General features: G+C 43.6%; 1 protein-coding gene across 4 annotated transcripts in view; it reads right to left on the bottom strand.

Moving 5' to 3' along the window:
- Positions 1-15,000, bottom strand: part of LOC311041079 (partitioning defective 3 homolog B-like) — a 336,525-nt gene that overhangs the window by 253,830 nt on the left and 67,695 nt on the right. For all 4 annotated transcript variants that reach the window (XM_084051519.1, XM_084051520.1, XM_084051522.1 and 1 more), the window contains 2 exons: positions 14,989-15,000; positions 5,706-5,815 (listed from right to left, as the gene is read on the bottom strand). The exon at positions 14,989-15,000 is cut by the window's right edge and continues 166 nt beyond it. In XM_084051519.1, the coding sequence (XP_083907645.1) occupies positions 5,706-5,815; positions 14,989-15,000 (122 nt within the window). The remainder of the gene's footprint in view (positions 1-5,705; positions 5,816-14,988) is intronic.

Below are 15,000 nucleotides of genomic sequence, written 5' to 3'. Positions count from 1 at the left end.
ACAACCACTCAGCCTGTGTCTTGGGAAAGGTCATGTATATCTATGGAGGATCCACCTGGGTGACTGGACTCACTAATGACATCTACAAGTTGGACACCACCACAATGGTCTGGACTTTAATTAACGTCAGAGGCACTCCACCACGTGCCTCATGCTTTCATTCGGCCACCATCATCGGGACAAAGATATTTGTATTTGGGGGCAATTTTGCCCCCTACAGCGATAACAATAGAGTGTTTGACACAGTGACCAACTGTTGGCTGACTTGGCTGCGCACGCCTTCTGCACAGGCTCTTCCAGAAGGACGCTGGGGTCATTCAGCCTGTGCCTACAATGGAGAGCTGTACGTTTTTGGTGGTAAAAACCCTGACCACACCTTCAATGATCTGTGGAAGTTCAGCCCGGCAACCTCCCGCTGGAAGAAGGTTAAGCCCAAGGGGAAAGGACCTGGTTCAATATATATGATGTGCTGTTGCGTGGTGGGAGATCGTATCGTCCTCTCTGGACGATGCAAAGGAGACACACCCACTGATGCCCTTCACATCCTTGACTTATGTCCTGGTCTTAAGACGTTATGCAAGCTAGCAGTTATTCAGTATGGCCTGGAGCAGTCTGAACTACCACCAAACATCAGGTGGGAACTGGCATTCATGACTAACAGCAGCAACCAAAATATGTAGCAACGTGCCACTAACGTGTTTCACCTGTTTTTGAAAAAAAAATGAAAAAGAACTCAAGATGGAACCCAAGATATATTATCTGAAGATTTGCAGCTCCATTCACTCCTTGTTTAACTTATAACTGAAAAAGGCTGTATCTCGCTTCCTAAGCACTTTTTGCCAGACCCAGGGGGTCGGCCTACAGGAGGCTTTGTCGGTCGGTCGGTCGGTCTGTCCCTCTTTTCCTCTGCACACGTCATGCGAAGTCCGGCCATTCAGATTTCAACCACTAGGGGTCTGGTCCTGGTTTCTCTAGTTTTTTTACTTTGACCAGAAATAGCCAGAAATAATTCAGGCACTCAATGAGTTAATGAATCGGACAGTTCAAGGAGAATTGTGGACTAAGTTTTTCTTACCTTTTCTATGATGTTATGATATCTTAGGATGAATGGTACAGTAGAAAAATGTCATAACTCCATCCTGGGTTCACCACAGCTTAAAACGTGCATGGATAGGCCTTAGGTTAGATCACATATTTTAATAGCTTTTTTTCCCTTTTTTTTTGGTGAGATCTGACGTTTATAGTGACAGAAGTCTCGCTAGACGAGATTGAAATCTCAAGATTTCAATCTCTTCTAGCGACACTTAGGTTTTTTTTTTTTTTTTTTTTGCATAGTGTTCTGTCACTATGAACGTCGGATCTCACAAAAAAAAAGAAAAGAAAGCTATTAAAATATGTGATCTAACCTAAGGCCTATCCACGCACGTTTTAAGCTGTGGCGGACCCAGGATGGAGTTATGATTTTTTTCTACAGTACCATTCATCCTAAGATATCAAAACATCATAGAGAATGTAAGAAAAACTTAGTCCAAAATTCTCCTTTAAGAGGAAATCGTTAAGGAACCGTTAATGTCCTAAAGGATCCCAGCCTTAATCAGAATCAAAATGTCAGAAACTATTGTTATTGTTGTGTATATACGTAGGTGAAATAAAGATCAACAGAGTACTGACATGTACTGCGGTATAAAAAGCACTGCTTTGTTTGGTTCTGAGTGAAATGGCAAAGCCGATATTAATGGCTGCTCCTCTTTACAGTGCTATTGCGGATCTCTTCATACAAGTCACGAGAGAGAGAGAGAGAGAGAGAGAGAGAGAGAGAGAGAGAGAGAGAGAGAGAGAGAGAGAGAGAGAGAGAGAGAGAGAGAGAGAGAGAGAGAGAGGTTTATCTATCGTGGTGGCCATATCATGCGGTAAGACAAAAAAATCAATTAAAGGGACAGATCGCATATTTATCACTGTATTGGACTTAATTACAGCTTATCTTGCTTTCAATAGCTCCTTCAAGATGGACGACAGTGTGTGTGTGTGTGTGTGTGTGTGTGTGTGTGTGTGTGTGAGAGAGAGAAAAAGATAAGAGAGAGAGAGAGAGGTGTGCACTGTAGTGATACAGTGTACGAGTGCAGATGAAGTGATAGTGTATCGATCGCCCGTATGGAAGTCTATCAGGACCCACACTCAATCTACTCACGAGGCCATGACAAGCGCATGCACACACACACACACACACACACACACACACACACACACACACACACACACACACACACACACACACACACACACACACACACACACACACACACACACACACACACACACACACACACACACACACACACACACACACACACACACACACTAAAGTGGGTACTGTTACTCTTCTCCTAGTCTCGCGGAGCCCGATGATTATTGATCATGTGTGGTGACATCTACATCCAATGAATGTGTGAGCCAAAACTGCATCTCAGAGCTAATGCAAAGACGCCTCTGTGGTCCTTCATACTGGGATGGTGATAAGTATGATTGGTTTTGCTGTGCTATAGCCCCTACATTGAATTTAGATCTGCTGCATTTTTTTGTTGTTGTAAAGTGTCAATATTGTATGTTCTCTAGTTGTATTTACTTGTATATAATAATGATGAAGATTAACTATCAATAATTTAGCTGGGGACCCCCTAGAACCACCATCAAGGATCCCTGGGTGTCCCTGAACCCCATATTGAGAAGCACTGCCGTGCGGTACACAAAACACACACACACACGCAATAAGTCACACACAAATATGACTTGAACTCAACCTCCTCCCGTTCACTGCACACACACAATCGTGCACACACACAAACGTGCACACACACACAATCATGCACACACAAACACACACAATCAGAGACACATTGAAAGGAAGAAAGAAAGAAAAAAAGAAAAAAAGCCGGTACACAAAGTTCCACATTGATGGCAGGCTTGCTCAAAAAGCACTCGAAAAGCTTCTTCTCTCAGAGTACAGCCTGAAGGCAGTCTCTCTCTGTCGTTCCTTCATAGTGGTCTCTGAGCTCGTTTTTTTTTTCACTCTGATGTTTACTGAAACCACCGATGGCCATTTGTGCTTCATCGCACGACAGTGTCAATTTTAATACCCTGGGGATCAACTATCCAAAGTAATGGCGCCTATTCTGAGGGGGGGGAACATTTGCCAAAAATAGCAGATCTAAAATCTGGGGTGGCGGACACTGGAACAAAATATTTTCAGATGGGGCCACGGCCAAATTAAAATAATTTTGGGGGTCCTTGACATGAAAACGTTCGATTCCCGCCGGGGACGCCGTGGGCGCTGGGGGCGTGTCCTCTCCTCAGCATCATCAGTGCCCTAGTCTGGGAGGGTTAGCGTCGGAGCTTGGACAGCAGGGGCGCGGCCACTGCGTTGTGATTCAAATCAACAGCCAATGAAGAAAAGGGGGCGGGATCCACATGCAGTGGGTGATGCATCTAAATAGGATCGACGGGAAGCAATTTCCCCTTGAGAAATTTCGGCCGCCATTGTTGTGTACTGCTGTTTGCCTCTCGTCGGACTTTTTAGACGAGTTGCACAGCTCTCAGACCGGTAAGAGGCGTGTCCGCTCAGATTCAGAGCGTGACGTACATCCCGCCCACAAATACCAGGGCTGTGGCCCAGAAGTTCCTCGCCAGAGCTGGCGAAAACTTCTGGGAACTCAGATTATCAGTGCCCATACCCTAGGTGGGGTTGGAGATAGGGCCTACTCTGTGTGGAGTGTGCATGTTATCCCCGTGTCCCCTAGGGTAGTTAATACCCTAAAAAAAAATACATGAGGTAATCCTGGTCTCTATACTGCCTCCCCCTGGCCAGCCGGGGCGCCTGATGGAGGGGAAAGGAACTGGTTGGAACAACGTGTTCCTTCCACGCGCTACGTCCTACCAGGGAAACTCCCCCCTGTCAGGTGATAAGAAGCGGCCTGCTCACTCCTCATGCATTGCGGGAGGTATGAGCTCAGTTCTGGGCTCTCCCTAGGCTGGCGGAGGGAGAGTAGCGCCCAGGATTACATAGGCAATTGGCACTGGGTGAAAAAAATGGGTTACATAAATTGTGGGATAAAGATAAATAAAAAAACAAAAAAAAGAGAGAGAGAGGAAAATGTCAGGAGTGATTTGTGACAGAAGCAAGAGTGAGAGGGAAGACATATAGGACGGCAGTGAGGGATGAGGGGCCGTCAGGCAAGAAGGAGAAGAGGAAGGCCAAAGAGCACGTTTATGGATGTAGTGAGAAACGACATGCCACCGCCGTTTCTCACGCAAGATGCAGAGAACAGAAGCAGATGGAAAAGGATGAAACCGCTGTGGCGACCCGCTGATAGGGAATTAGCCGAAAGAAGAAGAGTATGGCGGTGTCACATGCTAATGGCGAAAGACCATTAGCGTGAAAGTGTAAGAAAAAGTTTTACTTAAGTAAAAGTAGCAATACTGCAATGTAGAAATACTCAGTTACAAGTAAAAGTCCGGAATTCAAAATGTACTTGAGTAAAAGTACAAAAGTACTGGTATCAAAAATATACTTAAAGTATCAAAAGTAGAAAGTACTCACTAAGTTTTCAAATGTATAAAATGTATACAAATATTTTGAAAATAGCCGGTCTACAAGCTCACAATGCGTCGCATCGAGCTTGTAGATCGGCTATTTTCAAATGGCCGAAATGTATACAGGGCTTTAGTGGTTAATGTATGTTTTGTAATAATAATAATCAAGTAACTAAGTAACTAACTAAGGGTTTCACATAATTGTGGTGGAGTAAAAGTATAATATTTGCCTCTGAGATGTAGTGGAGTGGAAGTAATAGTACGAAAATTATCAAATACTCTAGTAAAGTAAAAATACCTCAAAATTGTACGGAAGTACAGTACTTTAGCAAATGTACTTAGTTACTTTACACCACTGCGAAAGACACGATATAAATATGGCATCAGCACCTTCATGTCCTAAAGACACAGGACGGCATTTGTTCCCCTGCATTATATGTGTCGTTAGAGTTTCCACAGTACAGTAGGTCCTATAGGGCTAGCATGCAACGTTGCTTTTTTTATTTATTTATAATTTTTATCCCGCGATTTTTGTAACCCATTTTTTTTCACCCGGTGCCAATTTCCTAAGTGATCCTGGGCGCTACACCAGCCCTACACCAGCGCTACACCAGTCCCCCACAGCCTGGGGAGGCCAGGGCCGAGCTCATGCTTCCTTCAGTGCATGAGAGCCAACTGACCTTCTTGTCACCTGACAGGGGGGAGTTTCCCTGGTTGGACGTAGCGCGTGGAAGGAACACGTTATTCCAACCAGTTCCTTTCCCCTCCATCAGGCGCCCCGGCTGTCATGGGGGAGGCGGTATAGTGACCAGGATTACTACATGTTTTTGTGAGGGTATTAACTACCCTGGGAGACACGGGGAGAACATGCAAACTCCACACAGAGTAGGCCCTTTCGCCAACCCCACCTAGGGTATGGGCGCTGATGACGCGGAGGAGAAGACACGCCCCCAGCGCCCACAGCGTCCCCGGCGGGAATCGAACCCAGGACCTTCTTGCTGTGAGGCGACAGCGCTACCAGCAACGTTGCTTTTTAATGTTTTTAGGAAACAAAATATTCGACGCAACAAATGCAACAAAAAAAAAATCATTCTAACTGTTTTGGTTCATGGGCTTACTGGTTCAGACGACTTGCTGCTGTGATGGTCGTCAGGAGGGGGCGTGGCCCTGATCTCCAGGGGCGGGGCCAAGGCTGAATCACTGCTGCTCCTCACCAGTAAAGTGTTGTCTGAGAGAGAGAGAGAAAGAGAGAGAAGGAAGGGGTGTTATAATTATCATCCAGTAACAACACATTCACAACCATCTGAAAATGTGTTGTGTCAGGGACCTAGATTTGTCTTGTTCAAAAATTTCAAAAAATATTCAAAAATGTTCACATTATTAATAAAAAAAGATTGTATATATATATATATATATATATATATATGTTTTTATATATTTGAAAAAAAGCAGTCCTACAAGCTCTTGTATATTATTCTACCGCCCATGTTGTGTCTGTGGAATATGTTTAGAGATGATAGGGCATTTGGGTGGGTGACTTATCAAGGGAATTTGTTTTTTAGGTCAATGATCCCCCCCACCACCCATGTGGGTTGTATCTACCCCCAACTTACTGCTGCTGCTACTGTGGACCACTCCATACTACCAGCTGTTACCCCCCTCCCCACCCACCCACACACACACACACACACACACACACACACACAGGTTTGTATAGTTGTGAGGACATTAATATTTTACAACAGTGATTTTATGAATTTCATTTAGGTTTTAATTGCCATTTTTGACTCTAAGCCTTAAGCCAAAAAATAGCAGATCTACAAGCCCACAACACGTTGATCTGCAACGTGTTGTGGGCTTGTAGATGAGCTACTTTCCGGTTCAAAATGGACCCTTACAGATCTGTAACTCGTTTTTTGTATGCCTTTATTGATAGGATAGTAGGCTGACATGAGATGGGGAGTGACAGGCAGCAAAGGCCGTCGAAATCGGGACTCGAACCCGCAACGCACTGTCATGTTACTTTGGAGCCTATAGGTGCCCGGACCACTACGCCAGCAGTCCGGGCCATATAGATCTGTAACTCTGAGAGCGGACACATGGAAATTGATTATTCATAGGATTTTGATTTATTCCTAGATCTCAAACCTTTTGTCATGAGAGCTTCTTACAGTATGTGGTAGGAGAGACAACAGACAGACCTACAGAGAGAGAGAGAGAAAGGGAGGATACGAAAGAGATAGATAGAGAGAGAGAGAGAGAGAGAGAGAGAGAGAGAGAGAGAGAGAGAGAGAGAGAAAGAGAGAGAGAGAGAGAGAGACAGACAGACAGAGAGAGAAAGAGAGAGAGAGAAAGAAAGAAAGAGGGAGAGAGAGAGACACAAAGAGAGAGAGAGAGAGAAAGAGAGAGTCATCCATCTCGGTTTGGAGGGTCAGTGACAGGGGTTGTGTTCTATTAGTGGTCAGAATGGAGACAAGAAGCTACTGGCATGGGGGTCATGGGTGTGTGTGTGTGTGTGTGTGTGTGTGTGTGTGTGTGTGTGTGTGTGTGTGTGTGTGTGTGTGTGTGTGTGTGTGTGTGTGTGTGTGTGTGTGTGTGTGTGTGTGTGTGTGTGTGTGTGTGTGTGTGTGTGTGTGTGTGTGTGTGTGTGTGTGTGTGTGTGTGTGCGCGCGCGTGCGTGTGGCTTTGCTGAGCGTGGAAAAATAGAGACACACGCACACGTCTGCATTGCTATACTTGGGAGGACATCAACATTTTAGGGCGGAATGCCATTTCTCCTTCTTTTTTTCACTTTTAAGCTTAAGCCTAAAGCCGACAAATAGCCGATCTATACGTTGTCAGCTTGTAGATCGGCAATTTTTCGGTGCACGACACCAACGCAAAACTAAATAGCCTAATCACGCATAACTCCAACTCTAACTCCTAAACCTAACCTATAAACGTCTAAACTGAATCTGTTTTCTAAATGTAAGCCTAGCCTTAAAAACAAAATCTGTTTTAACCATAAAACAAAGATTGTGTCTATTTCTCAAATTCCACTATAGCCCAGTTGTGGGGACATGTGACACACACACACACACACACACACACACACACACACACACACACACACACACACACACACACACACACAATGACCTCCACGGTCAGTAGCAGACAGTGTCCATTACCCAGTGGTCAGCTCCATAACTCCTACACTATTTAACCCTCTCAGTCCCAATCAGACCCCTGCGTTCCATAAATCCTTCCAGACACCACTTAGGGCTCTGGACAACCGGGGACCGCCGTCCGCTACTGACGCCGAGGGTCACTTGGCTTTGACCCCTGGCCTGCCGTGACCTCCCAAAGGTCAAGCGGGACCACCGAGTCAGGGATATAGTAGATTAAAGTGTCCGATCGTAACTCTTCTATAGGTCAGATAGCTGTTAACCACTTAAACTGTATTATTTGGTGACCGGGGTTGGTCTATATCAGCCCTCCTCCTTTTTTTGCCTCTACAACAGAGGTCTTCAACGTGTTTCAGGCCAAGGACCCCCTAGCTGAGAGAGAGAGAGAGAGAGAGATGAAGCAGGGACCCCCTATATATTGTATGAAATTGTGTTTCAGATTAAACTTATTTTTTTCCCCCTTTCACACCTATACCTCTTTGCCAAAAATAGCCTATCTACAAGCTCACAAAGCCTCGCAGCAATTCTGAAATGATTCACCTTTAATGCCGACCCCCCAAAAAACGGTTGAAAGTGGTTCAGGTTGTCCATCAGGGGTCTTGTTTTAAGAGCTTGTAGATCAGGTATTTTTGGCAAATGTTCCCACCAGAATAGGGGTGTTAAAAAGTTCCTTTCACGCAAATATTCGGTTGCCCCCACCTGTAATAGCTCTGTCTTCTCGGGCCATGGTCTAGATGGTAATGACCATATACAACACTCCACAAGCAAGGAACCAGAGATGATGTATGATTTATTTTGGTTTTGAGAGTTATATTTAACCCATTCAATCCGGGAAACACATCTGTGTCATTTTAGATTTCTTTGGTTATTCAAAAAATAACTAATAGATCTACAAGCTCATAGCGCGGCACCGAGTGCCGCGCTATGAGCTTGTAGATCTGCTATTTTTTTTTTTTTTAAATGTGTGAAAATGTGTGCAAATCTTTGAATAATACATTCATTTTTAACTCAAATCTTTGCTTCTGGGGGTCCCTGGAACAACATATTTTCAGATGGGGGCTCCGCGGCCAAATACATATCATTTTGGGGGTCCTTGACATGAAAAAGTTTGAGAACCATATATATATAGCAACATGCATAACAAAAAAAAAACTGTTAGGATTTAGAAGACATTTGTAGAATCCCCCAGAAGCAAAGATTCACGTTAAAAATGTTCGCTTTAAAAATATATGTATATTCAAGGATTTGTAAAAAATCACGATTCACGATTTCACGATTTTTCAAAAAATAGCAAGTTGTGCCGCACTATGAGCTTGTGGATCTGCTATTTTTGAATAGCCCAAAGAAATGACAGAGATGCGTTCCCGGATTGAATGGGTTAAATTACTAGTCGAGAAAAAAAGAGGGGGAAAAATGCATGGAGGCAGTGTGTGAGTGTGTGTGTGTGCTCATCTCCTGTTTGTCTTCTGAAACCAAAGAAGTGAAAACAGGCCCTCTTTTTGAACTCTCACACACACACACACACACACACACACACACACACACACACACACACACACACACACACACACACACACACACACACACACACACACACACACACACACACACACACACACACACACACACACACACACACACACACACACACACACACACACACACACACACACACAGTCCTGGGAACACACAGGGTTATTTGGAGAAAAGCTTCCTCGCTTGAGTTCTCAGAAGATATGTGTGTGATGCCACAGCACTGGTTCACTCTGAGGACATGAAGGAAAAGAAGAATGGGCCGTCTCTCTCACTGTGTGTGTGTGTGTGTGTGTGTGTGTGTGTGTGTGTGTGTGTGTGTGTGTGTGTGTGTGTGTGTGTGTGTGTGTGTGTGTGTGTGTGTGTGCGCGCGCTATGATTATACGTCTGCAATATCGTTGCTGTCGGGTGGAAAACCTGGTATGTCAAAACTGTTGCGTTTTTATCATCTTAAAAACATTTTTGAATTTGTGAAAATAGCCGATCTACAAGGACACAACGCGTCGCAATGTGTTGTGGGCTAGGGCAGTGGTTCTCAACCAGTGGTCCGGGGACCACCGGTGGTCCTTGAGGAGGTTCCAGGTGGTCCCCAGCTAAATGATGGAGAGTTGGTAGCCAAATGGACCCTTATAGATCTTTAGATTATTGTTAAACATCTGCATCTACATTAATTTACAAGAAGTCTACACAATTAGAAGATGTAGAAGAATTGTTATTTTGATCAAAGTTTGCCTGTTATCTCTCCTATGGTACCAACATCAATACAGCATGGAATTGTGGACAAAATATTATCCAACAACAGCAAAATATTCCATGTTTTGGGTCCGAGAGTCTAAATCTCATCAAATGGTGATCCGTGGCTCAAATGCTGAAAAAATAATGGGCCTTATTATGGAAAAGATTTAAAACCACTGGGATAGGGCATTTATTTACGGAAAATTTTACGCGCAAGTAATAGTAGGATGTGTGTGTGTGTGTGTGTGTGTGTGTGTGTGTGTGTGTGTGTGTGTGTGTGTGGGTGCGTGACGGTGCACGTGTCTGCGCATAGATGTTCACCACACAGAGGGGTGGTCTTGTCACCATGGCGATCGATAGTGGTCCAGCCCAAGCTGTTTGTGGGAAAGTGCGATAACAACTCTCCTGATTCTGATTGTGTGTGTGTGTGTGTGTGTGTGTGTGTGTGTGTGTGTGTGTGTGTGTGTGTGTGTGTGTGTGTGTGTGTGTGTGTGTGTGTGTGTGTGTGTGTGTGTGTGTGTGTGTGGTACCAGATCGATGCGGGTATAATCATCCCCGCAGTGTGAGGCTCAATCACCCTGTTCAAACAACTAACTCGACCTGATACACACGCGCGCGCACGCACACCACACACACGCACGCGCGCACGCACACACACACAGTCTTTCATGAACAATGTATGCACCTCCTGCAAAATTTGAAAGGCAATCATAGGCAATCAGAGTGGAATCTGAAAAGGTCTGACGGATATAAACGCATTGATCACGTGACCACAGAAACAATACCTATGGATTTGCCTATACCGAGTATTCAACAACATCTGTAGCAGACGCAACGTGCAGAAAAAATCTTGAAAAATTCTACAAATGTCTTCTAAATCCTAACAGTTTTCTGAAAAACTATAGTCAGTGGCTATATGTCACGGACCCCCACAATGATATGTATTTGGCCACGGACCTCCCCATCTCAAAATGTTTTGTTCCAGGGACCCCAAGAAGCAAAGATTTGAATAAAAAAAAAAAAAAACACTTAAAAAAACTAGGCCGGCCTGGCGAAGACAAAAGGATAACGGAGGTAAGAAGTAAGTTAGCAAAGGGATTTGGTTCTGATCGGCTACACACACACACACACACACACACACACACACACACGCACACACTCTGTCTGTAACTCTGAGAGTGTACAAATGGTCCTTTTTTTTTTTTTTTTCAGGGCCTCTGAAACTCTGAGATACCTCTATGTACTCTGAGAGCGTACAAATGGAGTTATGGAGGTCCTTGAAATTAAAAGGTTTGAGAACCACTTGTTCTAGCCAACTGGCCTCTGAGGAGCCACATCATAAAAAGGGGTCGATTGTACCAGTCTGGATGTTCTTAATTGTGTAGTGTATGCAGAGGTGTAAAAGTAACTCAGTACATTTACTCAAGTACTGTACTTAGGTACATGTTTTAGGTATGTTTTACTTTACTTGAGTATTTCCAATTTTCAGTATTTTTACTGCTACTCCATCTCAAAGGCAACATCTCCACTACAATTATTTGAAAACTTTAGTTACTAGTTACTTTGTAGATTTGGATTATTATTACAAAGCATACATTCACCACTTCAGCCTATATATACATTTTGGCCATTGGAAAATAGCCGATCTACAAGCTCACAATGCGTCGCGATGTGACGCATTGTGAGCTTGTAGATCTGCTATTTTCAAAACATGTTTATACATTTGAAAACTTGTGAAACAGGATATTCTGCATAATGAGTCCTTTCTACTTGTGGTACTTTAAGTACATTTTGATACCAATACTTTTGTACTTTTACTCAAGTAAATTCTGTATTCCGGACATTTACTTTTATCAGAGTATTTCTACATTGCAGTATTGATACTTTTACTTAAAGTACTGTTTTTCCACCACTGACTGTATGCCAGTTTGAGGCTGCTGTAAACTGTTGTTTTTTTCTCCTCCAACATATCTAGTGAACTTTCATTTATTTATTTATTTGACTTAACTTTCCCCCCCTTATAATAGGAGCAGGATTAAGCAGAGGCTTTGCTCTCCTTTTGACTTAATCACATTTCACCCTTCTCTTCTCTTCTCCAAACCCCACTCGCGCCCAGCGAAGCAGAAAGGCTTTAAACCGTTACGACCGGGAACGCTGTCATTTTTTAGATTTCTTAGGCTATTCAAAAATAGCAGATCTACAAGATCATAGCGCGGCACCCAGCTTGTAGCTCTGCTATTTTTTGAAAAATCATACAAATGTGTGCAAATCATTCAATATACATTTTTTAAAGGGACATTTTTTGGCTCAAATCTTTGCTTCTGGGGGTTACAAAATATTTTGAGATGGAGGTCTGCGGCCAAATACATATAATCTTGGGGGTCCTTGACATGAAAAAGTTTGAGAACCACTGATATAGAAACGTACGTTTTTCAAAAGAACTGTAGGATTTAGAAGACATTTGTAGAATCCCCCAGAATATATTCAAAATATTTGCACAAACTTAAAAAAGAATTCTCAAAAATAGCAGATCTACAAGCTCATAGCGCGGTACACATAGCCCAAAGAAATCTATAAAATGACACAGATGCGTCCCCGGTCTTAATGGGTTAAAACACACACACACGGGAGACACAAACCTGAGTTGTTCTCATGCTAAAAAACTCAAACTATAAGTCATGCTTGATAGGAGGCCATACCACACTTTAGCCACTGATCCTGTTATGGAGCACACTCACGGCAGCACGCACGCAAACACACGAGCGTGCGCACACACAAACACACACACACACACACACACGAGCAATGCACACACACACATGCGGGCGCGCGCGCGCACGGTTACAAAGCGACAGGCTCCAAGTCATTTTCAATGGAAGCTAGCAACACGTGTTGCTGCTGGCTTTTCTGCTGTGAAGGTTTTTAGATGACTAAAACTAATGAAATGAGAAAAACTAGAATTGACAAAACATTTGTAGTTGGAATAACTGGAATACAAATAAAAACAAGGCTCTACAAGAAAAAATCCATTTCAATAAACTGAAACTGTACTGTGTTTCCAAAACTAATTAAAACAATGGAGAAAATGGCCAATATTATTTGTATAGTATCCAATATTTCTTCAAAAATAGGGAAATTAGCACATCTACAACCTAACAATGTGTCACAATGTGACGTGTTCGATCTGCTATTTTCTTTTTCTTTTTTTTCTGAATCTCAACGCTGACTAACCAATAGTAAAAAAAACACTAAAACCAATCAAAACTAACGTGAAATTGAAAACAAAAACAAATGAAAAACGCTAAACTATAGTAACCTTGGACAGGATTATTATTATTTATTTTTTGTTGTTTTTATACATAACATTTAAAAGCATAAAAAGCACTACAGTTTTCAGGCTCGTTTCCACTGTGGTCCTTCCACAACAATGTGTCTAGTTATTTGTGTGGGCTTTTCTGAGCCTTTATTTGACAAGGAACACATAGCAAGGCTTTTCAGGCTGCGACCGCCCAAAAATAATCATATTTGAACTGGGGGGACCCCCCCCCCCCCGTGCATATATGTTTTTATTATATTATATTCCTTCTCTTACTTTTTTGCGGAACAGGTCCCAACAACATTTTGCTGCTCGTACTTGTATAAGTTAGCGACAAATAAACATCATCAGCGACTGGGCAGCAATGTAATCAGAAGACTTCTGGTCATTGTGTAGCTTTTGTCTCCGTATAAGTGAAGGCAGCGTTAAGACTTAGAGGGATAGTTCACCCCCAAAATGTTTAGTTTTTTTTCAACCAAAACAAATCCATGAATTCAAGTCTCCATGGGGTGACAAATCGATAGAATAGTTTTTTTGGGTGAACTATCCCCTTAACACGTCTATGGGACAGCTGAGCAGCCGGGTGTGTCGGGTTTGTTTAACATGCACGGGAAGAGAGTGGGGGCGGGGGGGGGGCTATGACAAAAGCTGCCCTATTGCATCAGTCTAGTTGTATGTAAGGGGGGGGGGGTGTTGGTGGAGGCCATGGCGGGACCCAACCTTAACTAAGTTAGTCAGGGCTCATATGCCGACGGGACGGGAGGGGTGGGTGGTTTGGCCCGGGGGGGTTCTGGGGGTCCCAGTAAGTAAAGAAGAGGGTTGGAATCAGTGGGGTGGGGTCACAGAAAATGAGCCCATTCACGCTCGGCTGGAGGCCGGGGCATGCTAACTGGCTACAGTGCTAATCTAGTTAGCGATGGGGGGCACCGTGTGTGTGTGTGTGTGTGTGTGTGTGTGTGTGTGTGTGTGTGTGTGTGTGTGTGTGTGTGTGTGTGTGTGTGTGTGTGTGTGTGTGTGTGTGTGTGTGTGTGAGAGAGGAAGGGTAATGGGTCAGGGGGTCTGGTAGACTAGCCGGGCTGTCTGGCAGGTGGTTGAAGCTGAATAGTAGAGTAGGAAATGATGGAGAGAGAAAGAGAGGAGGAGAGAATAGAGGAGAATAGAAGAGAGGAGAGTAGAAGAGAAGAGAAGAGAAGAGAAGAGAAGAGAAGAGAAGAGAAGAGAAGAGAAGAGAAGAGAAGAGAAGAGAAGAGAAGAGAAGAGAAGAGAAGAGAAGAGAAGAGGCTACCTTGTCTTCACAGTCATTTAAGTTTCATGGGGGATATGTCACTTTCATTTACAGCTATTCCATTACTATATTTTCTAACACACACACACACACACACCTTTTTTAAAGTATGCACTTTTGAATACTTAAGTATTGTTTTTCAAAGTAGGCCTACTCCCATATTTTAACTCAAGTACTAATTTGACAGTGCAACGTTCAGTTGTAGTTGAGTAATATTTGACCAGGAGAATTGATACTTTTACTGAAGTACTGGGGTTGAGTACCCAGTTAAGGCGCGCGCGCGCAGACACACACACACACACACACGCGCGCGCGCGCGATCCCCTGGAACGATCGGGCAGAAAACATAACACCGGGCTACTCACTGGTACGGAGGA

Source organism: Gymnoscopelus microlampas (genome assembly GCF_963454915.1).
Source record: "Gymnoscopelus microlampas genome assembly, chromosome: 24".
In the NCBI taxonomy this organism is placed as follows: domain Eukaryota; kingdom Metazoa; phylum Chordata; class Actinopteri; order Myctophiformes; family Myctophidae; genus Gymnoscopelus; species Gymnoscopelus microlampas.
The sequence above is the reverse complement of the archived record's forward strand: the minus strand, read 5'-3'. Positions and strand labels throughout refer to the sequence as shown.